We start from the raw sequence: 13810 nt of genomic DNA, 5'->3' as shown, positions 1-13810 counted from the left end.
AAATGGAGTCAAACACTTTTATTTTTATTTATTAAAAAAAAAAAAATTACCGCAAGTTTCAATTTCTCAACTTCTATAATACATAGTAATACCTCCAAAAATAGTTATTCGTTTACATTCCCCATATGTCTACTTCATGTTTGGATCATTTTGGAAATGCCATTTCATTTTTTGGGACGTTAAATTTTTCAGAAATTAAAAAAAAAAACACTTTTTAAGGACCAGTTCAGGTCTGAAGTCACTTTGTGAGGCTTACATAATAGAAACTACCCAAAAATGAGCCCATTTTAGAAACTACACCCCTGATTTTACAAACTTTGTTAACCCTTTAGGTGTTCCACAAGAGTTATTGGCAAATGGAGATGAAATTTCAGAATTAAAATTTTTGGATAATTTTCCATTTTATCCCATTTTTTCCAGTAACAAAGCTAGGCTTAACAGCCAAACAAAACTCTATATTTATTGCCTTGATTCTGTAGTTTATAGAAGCACCCCATATGTGGTCGTAAAATACTGTACGGGCACACGGCAGGGCGCAGAAGGAAAGGAACACCATATGGTTTCTGGAAGGCAGAATTTGCTGGACTGGTTTATTTACACCATGTCCCATTTGAAGCCCCCCGATGCACCCCTAGAATCGAAACTCCAAAAAAGTGACCCCATTTTGGAAACTACGGGATAAGGTGGCAGTTTTGTTGGGACTATTTTTAGGGTACATATGATTTTTGGTTGCTCTATATTACATTTTTGTGAGGCAAGGTTACAAAAAATTTAAATTCTGAAATTTCATCTCCATTTGCCATCAACTCTTGTGGAACACCTAAAGGGTTAACAAAGTTTGTAAAATCAGTTTTGATTACCTTGAGGGGTGTAGTCACTTTTATGGAGTTTCTACTCTAGGGGTGCATCTGAATTGACCTGCGGTTTCCTGCGATCACCGATACGGTGGTTCACAGACCCCCCCCCCCCCCCCCCGGCGGGCGGTGATCGGAAATACACATGGCGTACCTCTACCTGTACGCCCTGTGTCCTTAAGAGGTTAAACTTGTTTTCACTTTTGTTTAATAACTATTATTCCCCTTAGGGGGCTAGAACCTGGGATCTTTTGATACCTTGTCCTATTCACCCTAATAGAGATCTATTAGAGTAAATAGAATTTTGACACGCTCTTTGCTCAGCTGTGCCTCATGCACAGCTTAGCAAGGAACCTATCATGGCCGGCCTGAAAGGCTGCAGCAGCGTCCAGGCTGTCATGGTAACTGATCAAAGTCCCTTGATTTCACTGCTGGAGATCCGATCTAAAGCCAGAGGGAGCCGCATCTTTCTGCCTTAACTCACAGATGCAGGGATCTCTGTTGATTGTTGCTTTTGAATGATTAAATGACAGGATTCAGCAGGATCACCATTCCCCATCATATTGACCAGGTGCTTGCTGAATTATACAGCCAGCACCCGCCGTGTATGGAGAGGGTTACCGCACCGCTGCAGGCGCAGTACGGCATTATGCATTAAAGGGTTAAAAAATTAAAAAGCATTTTTTTTAATTTATTAAATTAAAAAGTTGCTTTGTGTTGCCATATTCCATGCCTTATTTTTCTGACGAATGAGCTGTATGAAAGTTAGTTTTTTTGCAGGGCAAGCTATAGTTATTGATAACATTTTGGATCATTGTTTGTTCACTTTAATGGGTTAATTTAATATATAGGGGTGTTACAGATATGAAGATACCGATTAAGTGCATCATTCTTTTTTATATTTGAGAAAAGGGAAACAGGTTTTAATGTTTGTTTTTAGCTACATATTTTGGTGCTTTTATTTGGTGTATTCAACATCAGTATTACAATGTATAGGGATTTTTGCACATGCAAGATGTAACAGAGACCAGAACATGACAGGATTGGGGGCATTCAGAAGGTCCCTGGTTGCCATGACAGCTACTCAGCGCCTGTCACCGGAGCTGAGGTTCCAGCGCCAAGTTCCCTTCCCCTCTGCTTTTGGTCCCCACTGGATGGAAAGTGTGATGTGCTTTGTGCTTGCATGTCACCGTTGTTGGGCAGTCATTGTTGGCAGCGGTCACGTGCTGCGCCTGCAGGGACTGAAAGCTCAGGAGATGGGAGCTTGGCTCTAGAATTAGACCACCAAGTACAGTGATGGTCTGTCACTGCAGAAATCCTGTTCATGTTTGCGTTACAGCACTAGGGATAGAGACCGGCAGACAAGCAAGCTGATCCTCCCACAGTCTGAGAAAAGAAGCTACAGGTTCCAACATTGTAGCACCAAAAAACCAAAGACACACATGTATTACCATGACATATTTTATTGAATTTCATCAATTATAAACCGCATATAAATAAGTATGTAGCAGCAATGTGGTCAGCGCTGTGAAAAAGCAGCTCCCCAGCAGGTACACAAGGATAATGGATCCCACCCTGGGAGTAACCTATATGTCCATCAGTATAATACATCGAGGGACATAAGAAAACCCCCCAAAAGGAATACACTACAACTTATAATGAAGGTACAAACGCCACAATTACATGAACCCAGTAGGCAAGATAAATGACAACAAGGAAATACCACTTGCAAGTAATCTGACCTAAATGAAGCCAAATGGCAGCGAATACCTGGTTTAATGATGTAAAATAGGGAGATCAAGCCCGGACCTGCAGGGAGCGCACCAACATTGGAATAAGGCTCAAATAGCCTAAGCAAAGTGCTGAAAGTTAAAGACAGTAAATGCAGTCCTTTAATTGTCACACTTTTAAAAACATCACATGTACAGCATGTTCAGCCAGACTGGCGCTCACGTGTTTCGATCAGTTTGATGTATGTGCCACTAATGTCTGAAAGGTGCAGGTCCCACCTCTTGGACCGCGCTCATCTCTAGAACAAAGCCCGCAAAGTGAAGGAGAGCGGCCGCCCTCCATCCATTTCTATGAGAGTGGCGAAAATAGGCATGCGGCACGCTTGGTTATTTTCAGCTCTCCCATAGCAATGAAGGGAGGGTAGTCGTGCATATGGGGTCTGCTCTCCTTCATTTTGCTGGCTCTATTCTAGAGATAAGTGTGGGGACTGCACCCATCAGACATTGGTGACATGTCCCAACGATATAAGACCATTGTATGAGGTGGACCAAGCCCTTTAATACCAAATAAAGTTTCAATTTCGTGTACATAATCCTTTGATTGACATTATCCTCATATATACAAATCCTATTATATGGCTGAAAAAATAGTATTCTTGTTTTCGGTAGAATCTTCCCTGAAAAATTTGGAAAAATCTGATTTGTATCATGAACTGCTTAGTTTTTAGACCTTCTGTTACTAGAGAGGCATCAACTTTTACAGCCGTCTTCTATGGTTTTGACTAACATCACAACGCTGTCAACGTGTTTGGCCCATGGTCAGTCCCCACTAAACTGAGGGCAGGAGACCGCTGCGGAAACTTGGCAGTTATACTATCTCTGGCTGTTACTGCCATAATAATAAATATAGATAATTTTTTTGACGTGAGTCTAGGGTGACCTATAATTTATTTAAAAACTTTGAACAAACACAGTTTGAAATAGCACCTGCCAGCAGGATCAACCCTATTGAACTAGACATACTACATGGTAGGGTTCATCCTGCTGTTTAGAATCATACCTGTCTTGTGAAAATCGGTTGCAGCATTCTGGAGAAAAAAAAAAGACCTTTATTCATTCGTTATTTATGCAAATGTGGGCTTTAGTGCACCGAGGGGCGTGACCAGCACTGGAAAGTGGAGGAGCTCAGGTGCACAGAAAGGCTAAGCCCCGCCCCATAGCAGTGGAATCGGTAAGGGTCGGTAAGGTTTGTTTGTTTATTTGTTTGTTTACATTTTTAACCCTATGTGGCGCCTCTGGAAGAATTATTTATCTCCCAGAAATCTTGTGTTATACTCTTATTAGTGTATGGTATTAGATAGTGTGTAACTGGAGTTTAGGTTCTAAGTATAAACTTGTTAAAATAATGATTCTGTTAATAATTGAGACTGGTGGACTTTAATTTTCTCCATTTTCATCTCCTCTGGCATATTCTTATGCCAAGTGTGATAAATACACAGCGACTTAATCATTGCCAGCACCGAAGACGCAAAGTGAATTCCCTCTTCGCTTCTGGCTTGGTGCTTGATTTTACTTCAGCAGAAAAACTAACCTTCAAAATGCTTGTAATATCTATAAAGTCTCCCCAGATGGAACCACTAAGAACAACTCACGGCTGCTTCTCCATACATGCATTAATTGTGTACGGTAATGACTGATGAGAGAAAGCTGTACACATGTGGCCCCTTTCAGCCAAGCGAGTTCCACGTATCGGACTTTCAGCGTGAGTATATGACCGCTCCCGTCCTGACCTCCCAGCACTGACACGGTGACGTAGCATTATATTGATTTCTGATGCTATGTAACCCTTAAAGTTGTCGAATGTATTGGATAACACTGACAGCATTAGGTCAGTGTTATACAATACATTCCAGACCTCTAAGGGTTACATAGCATCATAAATCAATATAATGCTATGCGACCCTGTCATTCCTGGGAAATCAGGACGGGAGCTGCCGCATACTCACACTGCGTGTCCGATGCATAAAACTCGCTCGTCTGAAAGGGGCCATTGGCGTGATTTGAGTAGATTACCATTGATTGTGTTGTTTGTGACACATAGAAGTACAGTTTGGAGGCCTTTTCTATGTTCTTTATAAGGCAGCTTGCATGTTAAGTGGCCATACTGTTTCATTATGTTGCTATTTTTTTTTTGCCTTCAGATGAAAGAATCGTCAACACATGACTTTTTTTTTTTTTTAAACGGAATGCTTAATCAGAAAATGATCTATTGTTAAATCCAGTTATGTTCTAAGTAATTTTTGTTTAGAATTCATGGAGATTTTTTTTTCTTCTTCTTTCCATTCCAGTTTTCACACTGACCACTAGTCCTATAATATGTCAAGATTTTCTGTTCTTTGAGAACAGCCACTCGGGCCATAGACACAATGGACTGGAGGGGACTCATTGGGAGAGTTTTCTAGACATGCTCTATGACCTGTGCAGAGGTCAGGAGGGGTTAGATGAGCTGTTATATCACCTATTGAGAATGGTGGATTCTGTGTTATCTATGCAAAGATGATATCTGTCATTGTAATGCAGCCCGTGTTGATATTGCGACGGCTACTAAAAAGTTACCTTTACAGAACAGGAAATCTCCAGATATTATTAGGCCTGGTGGCCAGTGTGAAAACTGCACACACACGTGTGTGTGTATATGTATATATGTATGTGTGTGTATATATATATATATATATATGTGTGTATATATATATATATATATATATATATATATATACATAGAAGAGAAAAGAAAAGAAGCAGCACTCAAAAAAATAAATGTGGGTGCAAAAAGTCCTCCTTATAAGACCTGTGACCAAGGTCCAGATTGTAGACATACAGCAAAAACGAAGGCAGCACTCCAAGTTTGTGAAAAAGGTGGAAGGTTTATTCACCCAACCAGCAGCAACGTTTCAGCTCTCTCTATGGAGCCTTTGTCCAGCTGAGTAACATGTGCATGATGGCATACATAAATAGTGGCAGTGATTAACATGATTACAAATCAATTCCAATGGTCATAAACATAAATAAGATGAATATAAAAATTTACAGTCATATAAAGAGTATAATTCATCCATACAACTAGTGTACATATAGTGGCGAATAGGCGCATACATAAAAATTCATAGTGTAATTCATACTGTGTACAATATGCCCCAATCTTACATAATCAGTGATTATTGCAGAAGTGAACAAATATGTGAATAAATTAAAGAAATTACTTAAAAACCTTTGAATGGGTAAGAGGCTGAAGCACCATGGTGGAGACTGCTGGCGTCCGGAAACAGCAGCTGCGCATGCGCCGCGCCGCATATTATCGCGAGACTTGTATCAAAACTGAGTGACGTCGCTGGCCGTAACAAAGATGGCCACAATGGAAAAAATGGAGTGAGGGCGCATGCGCCACCAGGCGTTAACGCCCATCCAGCTTCACAGGGTACTAGTTGATAAGATATATACCGCATTTTCAGCAGAGAAGCCGATCCATAGATCGGGGGCCGGCGGTTCAATGCCGGTCACCGTCAGGACATCCGTCTTGACAGGGGGGCGTGGTTCTCATACCAACTCCACCCCATCGTCCAGATATATCGGCGCATCCGCTCCAAAGCGCTCGTGCCTGTGCCATGTAGTAGCCGATCCAAATCAAGGATCAGTCATAACAGACTGCAAGAGCGCAAGGATCCAATGCATCGGTAAACTTGCAATAACAAAGATATATGAAAAATTTATAAAAAAATAAGGATAACAGCAGGATTGTAACCTTCTATACATTGGGGAGACTACTTGGGACGTCAAAACCCGTCTCAACCAACATCGCTATTCCATTCGGAAACAAAAAATGGATCTCCCAGTGTCAAAACATTTTGCTGATGCCAAACACACACAAAATGACCTAAGATTTAGAATCCTGGAACAAATAACCCCTTCCAGACGTGGGGGTGATCGTGTCAAACTTTTAAAAAAACGTGAACTATACTGGATCTATACTTTGGGCACCCTGAAACCCCAGGGCTTAAATGTGGAGTTCAGGATAGTCTGACTGCTGACTATGCATGTCCTTTCTTTTTCTGATTACGTTTATGGAAAATAACATGTGCTATTTATCTAATTGGTTTTCTCCTTATCTCCTCTGTTTTATACAGGATCTTATTATGACTTCATACTATGAATGGTAGTTGGGGTGAAGACTGGAGGAACTGTGTCGGCGATCCTCATTTATATGCTTGTACTTATCTGCGATGCTGAATGGTGAAGTGATTGTCCCCGTCTGTCTGCTGTGGCTCTAGCCCCTGTAAGTGGGACTGGGGTCACACCACACGGACGGTTGGATAATCCTGCTGTTATCCTTATTTTTTTATAAATTTTTCATATATCTTTGTTATTGCAAGTTTACCGATGCATTGGATCCTTGCGCTCTTGCAGTCTGTTATGACTGATCCTTGATTTGGATCGGCTACTACATGGCACAGGCACGAGCGCTTTGGAGCGGATGCGCCGATATATCTGGACGATGGGGTGGAGTTGGTATGAGAACCACGCCCCCCTGTCAAGACGGATGTCCTGACGGTGACCGGCATTGAACCGCCGGCCCCCGATCTATGGATCGGCTTCTCTGCTGAAAATGCGGTATATATCTTATCAACTAGTACCCTGTGAAGCTGGATGGGCGTTAACGCCTGGTGGCGCATGCGCCCTCACTCCATTTTTTCCATTGTGGCCATCTTTGTTATGGCCAGCGACGTCACTCAGTTTTGATACAAGTCTCGCGATAATATGCGGCGCGGCGCATGCGCAGCTGCTGTTTCCGGACGCCAGCAGTCTCCACCATGGTGCTTCAGCCTCTTACCCATTCAAAGGTTTTTAAGTAATTTCTTTAATTTATTCACATATTTGTTCACTTCTGCAATAATCACTGATTATGTAAGATTGGGGCATATTGTACACAGTATGAATTACACTATGAATTTTTATGTATGCGCCTATTCGCCACTATATGTACACTAGTTGTATGGATGAATTATACTCTTTATATGACTGTAAATTTTTATATTCATCTTATTTATGTTTATGACCATTGGAATTGATTTGTAATCATGTTAATCACTGCCACTATTTATGTATGCCATCATGCACATGTTACTCAGCTGGACAAAGGCTCCATAGAGAGAGCTGAAACGTTGCTGCTGGTTGGGTGAATAAACCTTCCACCTTTTTCACAAACTTGGAGTGCTGCCTTCGTTTTTGCTGTATATATATATACATATATATACATATATACATACCACATTTTGGAGTATGATAAGCACTGGACTATAAGATGCACCTAGTATCTAGAGGAGGAAAATAAAAAATATTTTTCATCAGACCTCCGATCACATCCCCACTCTTCTTCAGACCCCCAAGCTCCATAAGACCTCAGATCAGGCCCCATCAGCCCCAGATCAGACATAATTATTTTTTTTCCTTTCTTGCTCCGGACGGCGCAGCCATTCTGCAGATCCACTCACCGTTCCCTGCTCTTCTTCCACCCCGTGCTGCACTGTGACCTTATGTCGCATAGAGTTAGGCCATAGTGTGTACCTACATGCGCTGTCCTGATACTGTACGCAGTCTGAACACAGTGCAGAGCGGAGCCCGGAAGAAGACCAGGGAGGGTGAGTACAGCCGTGTAGCGCTTCTATCGCTGCTCCCCGTGCCTCCTGCATGCTAATGACTGCTTCCATAATGGAGGGTGCACTGCGCATACGCAACCGCCCTCCATTCATTTCTATGGGTCTGCTGAAAATAGCCAAGTGCTGGCTCGGTTATTTCCATCGAGCCCATAGAGATGAATGGGAGCGGTGGCCGCGCAAGCACTCTGTGCTCCCATTCACTTCTATGTGCAGAGCGCTTGGTAGTTGCCGGACTCGGGGAAAACCGGGTTACTCTACCCACCACCTTCCCCACTCCCTTCTCTACATAGGTGCGGGTCCCAGGGGTGGGACCCGCTCTTATCTGACAATGGGGACATAGCCTAGCGATATGCCCCCATTGTCTCAGATGGGAATACCCCTTTAAAAAATCTTGTAAGACGCTTTTAAGATTTATTATATACCTAAAACATGAAAAACAAAACACTAAACAGAATTTTAATTCCTTGAGTACCAGGGACCAGTCTGTTAAATCCTATAATATGTATTTTGTTGGCATGTACAGATTGTGTGGGTGGTAAAACAGGTTTTTGTACAACAATAAATCAAAAATGGATTTAATGTTCTTTTTTTGCTTGGGCTGCTTTAGGATAGTAGTTATCCTTTGAGTGTTGACTTTAGATACGTGTAGTTTTTTCATGTTTTTGGTAGTGATTTATGACATTTTATCTTTGGAGTTTTATGGCGGTGTAAGTGGAGACTACTATACAATATATATTTTAGCTGTTTCTGTCTGTGTGTTTTTGCATTCTGTGCACATCTTTTAACAAATATCCTCTTTTTCTCCTTGCAGCGATTGGTATCACGCTCTTTAGGTGTAAATCCTGATGATCTAATAGATCCATTGAAAATAACGATACCTCGCTATGTCCTTTGTGGGCAAGGAAAAGATGAACACTACGAATTTGAAATAAAGGTAATCATATATATCATTATCATTCATTCTTTTTCTTTTTGACCTGTTTTTGCCATGACATCATTTACTTGGAGCTGAGTTGCGATGCCACACACAACACATGGATAGCTTCCGCTCCATTTTCGCATGCAATCACCCATGCTTTTCTAATCTTGTACGACCTCTCTTAATTTGTTCTTTTTCTAATTCTGTAAGACGCCCTTAAAGGGGTTGTTGGTCTTTTGGCAGCACCTCCCTCTCTGCCTGGACTTGCAGAGGAAAGCATACTTACCTGCTCCCCTCCACTGGGTCCTGGCTCCTTTGCTCACTCACTGCCCCTGCAGCACTCGGGTCCCCCACGGTCAACTTCCGGTTTGACACCTCTGCAGCCAATGAATGACCACAGCAGTAACCTTCCCCCTGAAGGCTCTCACAAGAGGCCCCGAACGCATCCGTCCAGCCCCAATGCATTCTGAGTGGATGCGGATCCGCTCAGAATGCCTCAGTCTGGCTCCGCTTGGCCTCCGTTCCGCTCAGCAGGCGGACACCCTGCGTTCGGGTGTCCGCCTGGCCGTGCGGAGGCAAACGGATCCGTCCAGACTTACAATGTAAGTCAATGGGGACGGATCCGCTTGAAGATGACACAATATGGTGCAATTTTCAAACGGATCCGTCCCCCATTGACTTTCAATGCAAAGTCTGGACGGATCCATCTGACTAACTTTCACACTTAGATTTTTTTGTGAAATATAATGCAGACGGATCCGTTCTGAACGGATACCATCGTTTGCATTATAGGAGCGGATCCGTCTGTGCAGACACCAGACGTATCCGCTCCGAATGCAAGTGTGAAAGTAGCCTTAAAGGGTCCATTCACACGTCTGTAGGTGTTTTGCGGATCCGCAAAACACGGACACCGGCAATGTGCGTTCCGCATTTTGTGGACCACACATCGCCGGCAATTGCGGACAAGAATAGGACATGTTCTATTTTTTTGCGGAACGGAAGTGCGGATCCGCGGACAGCACATTCCGGCCCCATTGAAAATGAATAGGTCAGCACCTATTCCGCAAAATTGCGGAACGGATGCGGACCCATTTTGCGGACATGTGAATGGACCCTTAAACTAAGCATTGAAGAATTTTGGCCCGGCAAATTCTTTTCAGTCAAGTTGATGCTTGCATACGGTTTAAAAATTTAGCGGCTTATTTATTAACTGATATACTCCACTTTTGTGGCATATATCAGCTTCAGATTTTATGACATGCCATTTTGCGACAAAATCTGCGACTTTTCCCCGCTCACGGCACTTTTCTGACAGGTCGAGAAAAGGGGACGTGGCATGGGTGGGGAAGAGGGCAGTCCAACAGGCCTGTCTCATTCATTATTTTCTGTGCCAGTTTTTGACATAGAAAATGGCTTAAATCTACACTAGTAAGGGAGCTGGTGTAGATTAAAGTTTGTTTCACGGCCCGCTAGAGGAAGCACCAAAGTTATGTAGAGACTTGCACCTCCACATAACTTTGGCGCTTCCCCCAGCAGTACAGACACACTTAAGACCGACATGGCAATCGCTGGCCTTAATAAACAATCCCCTCAATTTTTGACGTGGGTGAGTTGTACTATTTATTTATTTTTTTACCTTTTTCTCTTGCAGATAACCGTCTTAGAAGAAACTTGGACGGTTTTCAGAAGATACAGCCGGTTCAGAGAAATGCATAAAACGTTCAAACTGAAGTATCCCGAGGTACAGTATTGTCGGAGAACTCTTTCTTAACGAGTTGTATGTGCATTTAAGAGAATTCAGGAGTTAGGTGACTGTTAGTGACCAGTCTTTAAGTGCATTTGCCGTTTTTCTGTTTATGGTCACAGAAAGAAAGATTTGCTTTTCAATTGTATGACTGTAAAAACACAGGGGGACATTTCCTAATTTATTTACGCCAATAGCTTGCCCCATTTTGTCGCATGCCATTCGTGCAGTAAAATTTGCGACATTTCCTCCTCCTTGCCACTTTTTAGAAGCGGAGCAAAAAATGGGGCATGCCATGGGTGGGGATCCGATGGTACAGTAGGCTCGCCACATTTTTCTTTGTTCATGCCAGTTTTTGGCACAAATGAAGACATATCTGCGGCAGCTAGGAGGCTGCTGTAGCTTTAAGGGTGTCACACAACCAGAAGATGTGCCAATTAAATGAAATTTGGCGCATCCCCTGGCAGTCTTGATCAATGTCCCTCACACTTTTTGTTAAGAGAGTTCGTTTTTGGTTCCCTATCCAGTGATCCTCCTGAGCCATACCTTGAGAGAGTTGGGTAAATGCATGTTTGGAAAGAGACGATGGTGATGATTTGTTGGTGCCTACAGTACACACATTACTACATTTATACATATACTAATAGCGAATGGATAAGGGTTCATTTTATTATCCTGCTTCTACTTTATACAGCCATTGAGTTTTAAATGGTATTATGGCTTCTTGTGGCCAGCGCTAGGGAAAGGTCATGGAATTAGACAACTCCAATTAAATAAAAACTGTATACATTCGCTGTGTAAGGTGCGCCCCCTAGAGGCAAATGATATAGCCTTTTCTGAGCTGGGGGGGGTTACCAAGTACTGTACAAATTGCTTATTCGAGCACAGAAGCCAAAAACAGCAACTTTTCTACTCGAGAAAGGCCGATGCTTATTTTATGTGCTCCAAATAAAGAGCTTATACTTCATTTGGCAGTGCCCTCAGGTTCTAAGCACTTTGCTCTCTGGATTCCCACAGTAATAGCTTAATCAAACAAGTATTGTTCACACACATAGTTATAACAAAGCTTTCGGGCAGAAAGAAACATTTCAGACTTATGTTAGTGGCTTGGATTCCTGTAGCCACTGACTGGGTCAGTACCAAAAATGAGACCCTTGGATTTTTACTTAGGTTTCTGCTAAGTAATTTATAAGAAGTCAAAAGTTACTCCCAGTGAAACCTGCATATGGCAGAAACAGAAACTTCTTCTAAACCGAAAAGCCGTCTGGATGCCATGGAATAATGAAACATTATTTTAAGGGCTTTTACTAGGAGCCATGCTTTCATCACGGTACAAGAGTAGTGGGCAGAAGCAGTGGCAATGGGCAACCTCAATAGTCAAGGGCACCATTAAGAAACTAAGAAACCACCCCTAGAGTTAAAGGGGTTGGAATTTATCATGTGGACAAAGTTAATACAGGGCACTTACAAATGTATTGTGATTGTCCATATTGCCTTGATTCACTTTTCCATCGCATTGCTCATATTCAGGGCTTAAGACCACCCTGCAATCCAGCAGCGGTGGACGCGCTTACACGCTATATAGGAAAAGGCGCCGGCCTCTCTGGTGTCTGGGACCGTGGGAGTGCACATAGGTGTTCGTAACCCTTTTGTATGAGCAGTGTATAATGTGATGGAAAAATGAATCTAGCCAGCAAAGGAGGCAATATGGATAATAACAATATATTAGTAAGTGCCTCATGTTAACTTTTTCTACATGATAAATACCATTTGCTGTCCCACTGAATATGCAGTCCGATCTGCGGGCAGCTCGTTATATATGAGGAAGAGCTGAGCAGATTGATATATAGTCTTTGTGGGAAAAGATTCAGTATGAACCATGTGTTTTTTGCGGTCCACAAAGTGCAGATCTTCAAAAAATACGGATGACATCCGTGTCACGTCTGTGTTGCATTCTTTTTTTTGCGGATCCATTGTAACAATGCCTAGTCTTGTCCACTAAACAGAGAAGAATAGTACATGTTCTATCTTTTTTGCAGGACGGTGGAACAAATATACTGATGTGGGCAGAACTCTGTGTGCTGTCTGCATTTTAGCAGCCCCATTGAAATGAATGGGTCCGCATCCAAACTGCAAATTGTGGATCGTATGCCGCCCAAAAAAACAGTTGTGTGAATGGGGCTTAACTTGTACTGTATTTTATACATTTAAATTCCTGTTCAGCCTGAGCTTAAGAGTCCATGGGGTGGTCCAATCAGTGATTGACATCCTCCCCTGTATAACTGTCAATCACTCATTAGACCAGAGCAAGAAGCACCAATATTGTTGCAAAAAAAAAGTTTATTTTAAATTTTTTTTTTATTCCTAAAATCTGGCAGCCGTTTTTAATATCCTCTGGCATCCTCAGAAACAGACATCTTAAAAAGAAACCTATAAAACGACTGAATCCAATGCTTACTGGAAAAAAAATTGACATCTCAAGAATTTATATTTATTATATTTTTTTTGTCTAGGGTTTAAAAATTCATGTAAGTTTGATACAAAAAAACAACTGATACTACTATAGTGTGTGGACCCGATGTGGATAGAGTGCTCATTGTAATGATATTGTCCCACTGACTAAGTCTTGATCTTGTGTCGAATGCTACACTAATGTGTTAATGAATGGACTCCGCAAAAAATTGTCCCGCTGGCTGTATCCCAATGCTCTGCAAGTACTGTTGTAGTGTGCAGTCCTGATGAGTAGATGCGTGCTATAGTGTTATTGTCCCGGTAGACCGCACAATTCAGTACTAACCTTCAACTTGCGTTATGCTGTAGCCACAACATTATTTTTTTTTTTATAATCTTCT

General features: G+C 42.1%; 1 protein-coding gene across 1 annotated transcript in view; it reads left to right on the top strand.

The window, feature by feature from the left end:
* The window catches only part of KIF16B (kinesin family member 16B), a 355224-nt gene that overhangs the window by 265870 nt on the left and 75544 nt on the right, over nt 1–13810 (top strand). The window contains exons 23-24 of the mRNA XM_040429997.1: nt 9107–9229; nt 10866–10955. Of these exons, the coding sequence (XP_040285931.1) occupies nt 9107–9229; nt 10866–10955 (213 nt within the window). The remainder of the gene's footprint in view (nt 1–9106; nt 9230–10865; nt 10956–13810) is intronic.

This window comes from Bufo bufo, chromosome 4, assembly GCF_905171765.1.
Source record: "Bufo bufo chromosome 4, aBufBuf1.1, whole genome shotgun sequence".
NCBI classification, from domain to species: Eukaryota; Metazoa; Chordata; class Amphibia; order Anura; family Bufonidae; genus Bufo; species Bufo bufo.
The sequence above is the reverse complement of the archived record's forward strand: the minus strand, read 5'-3'. Positions and strand labels throughout refer to the sequence as shown.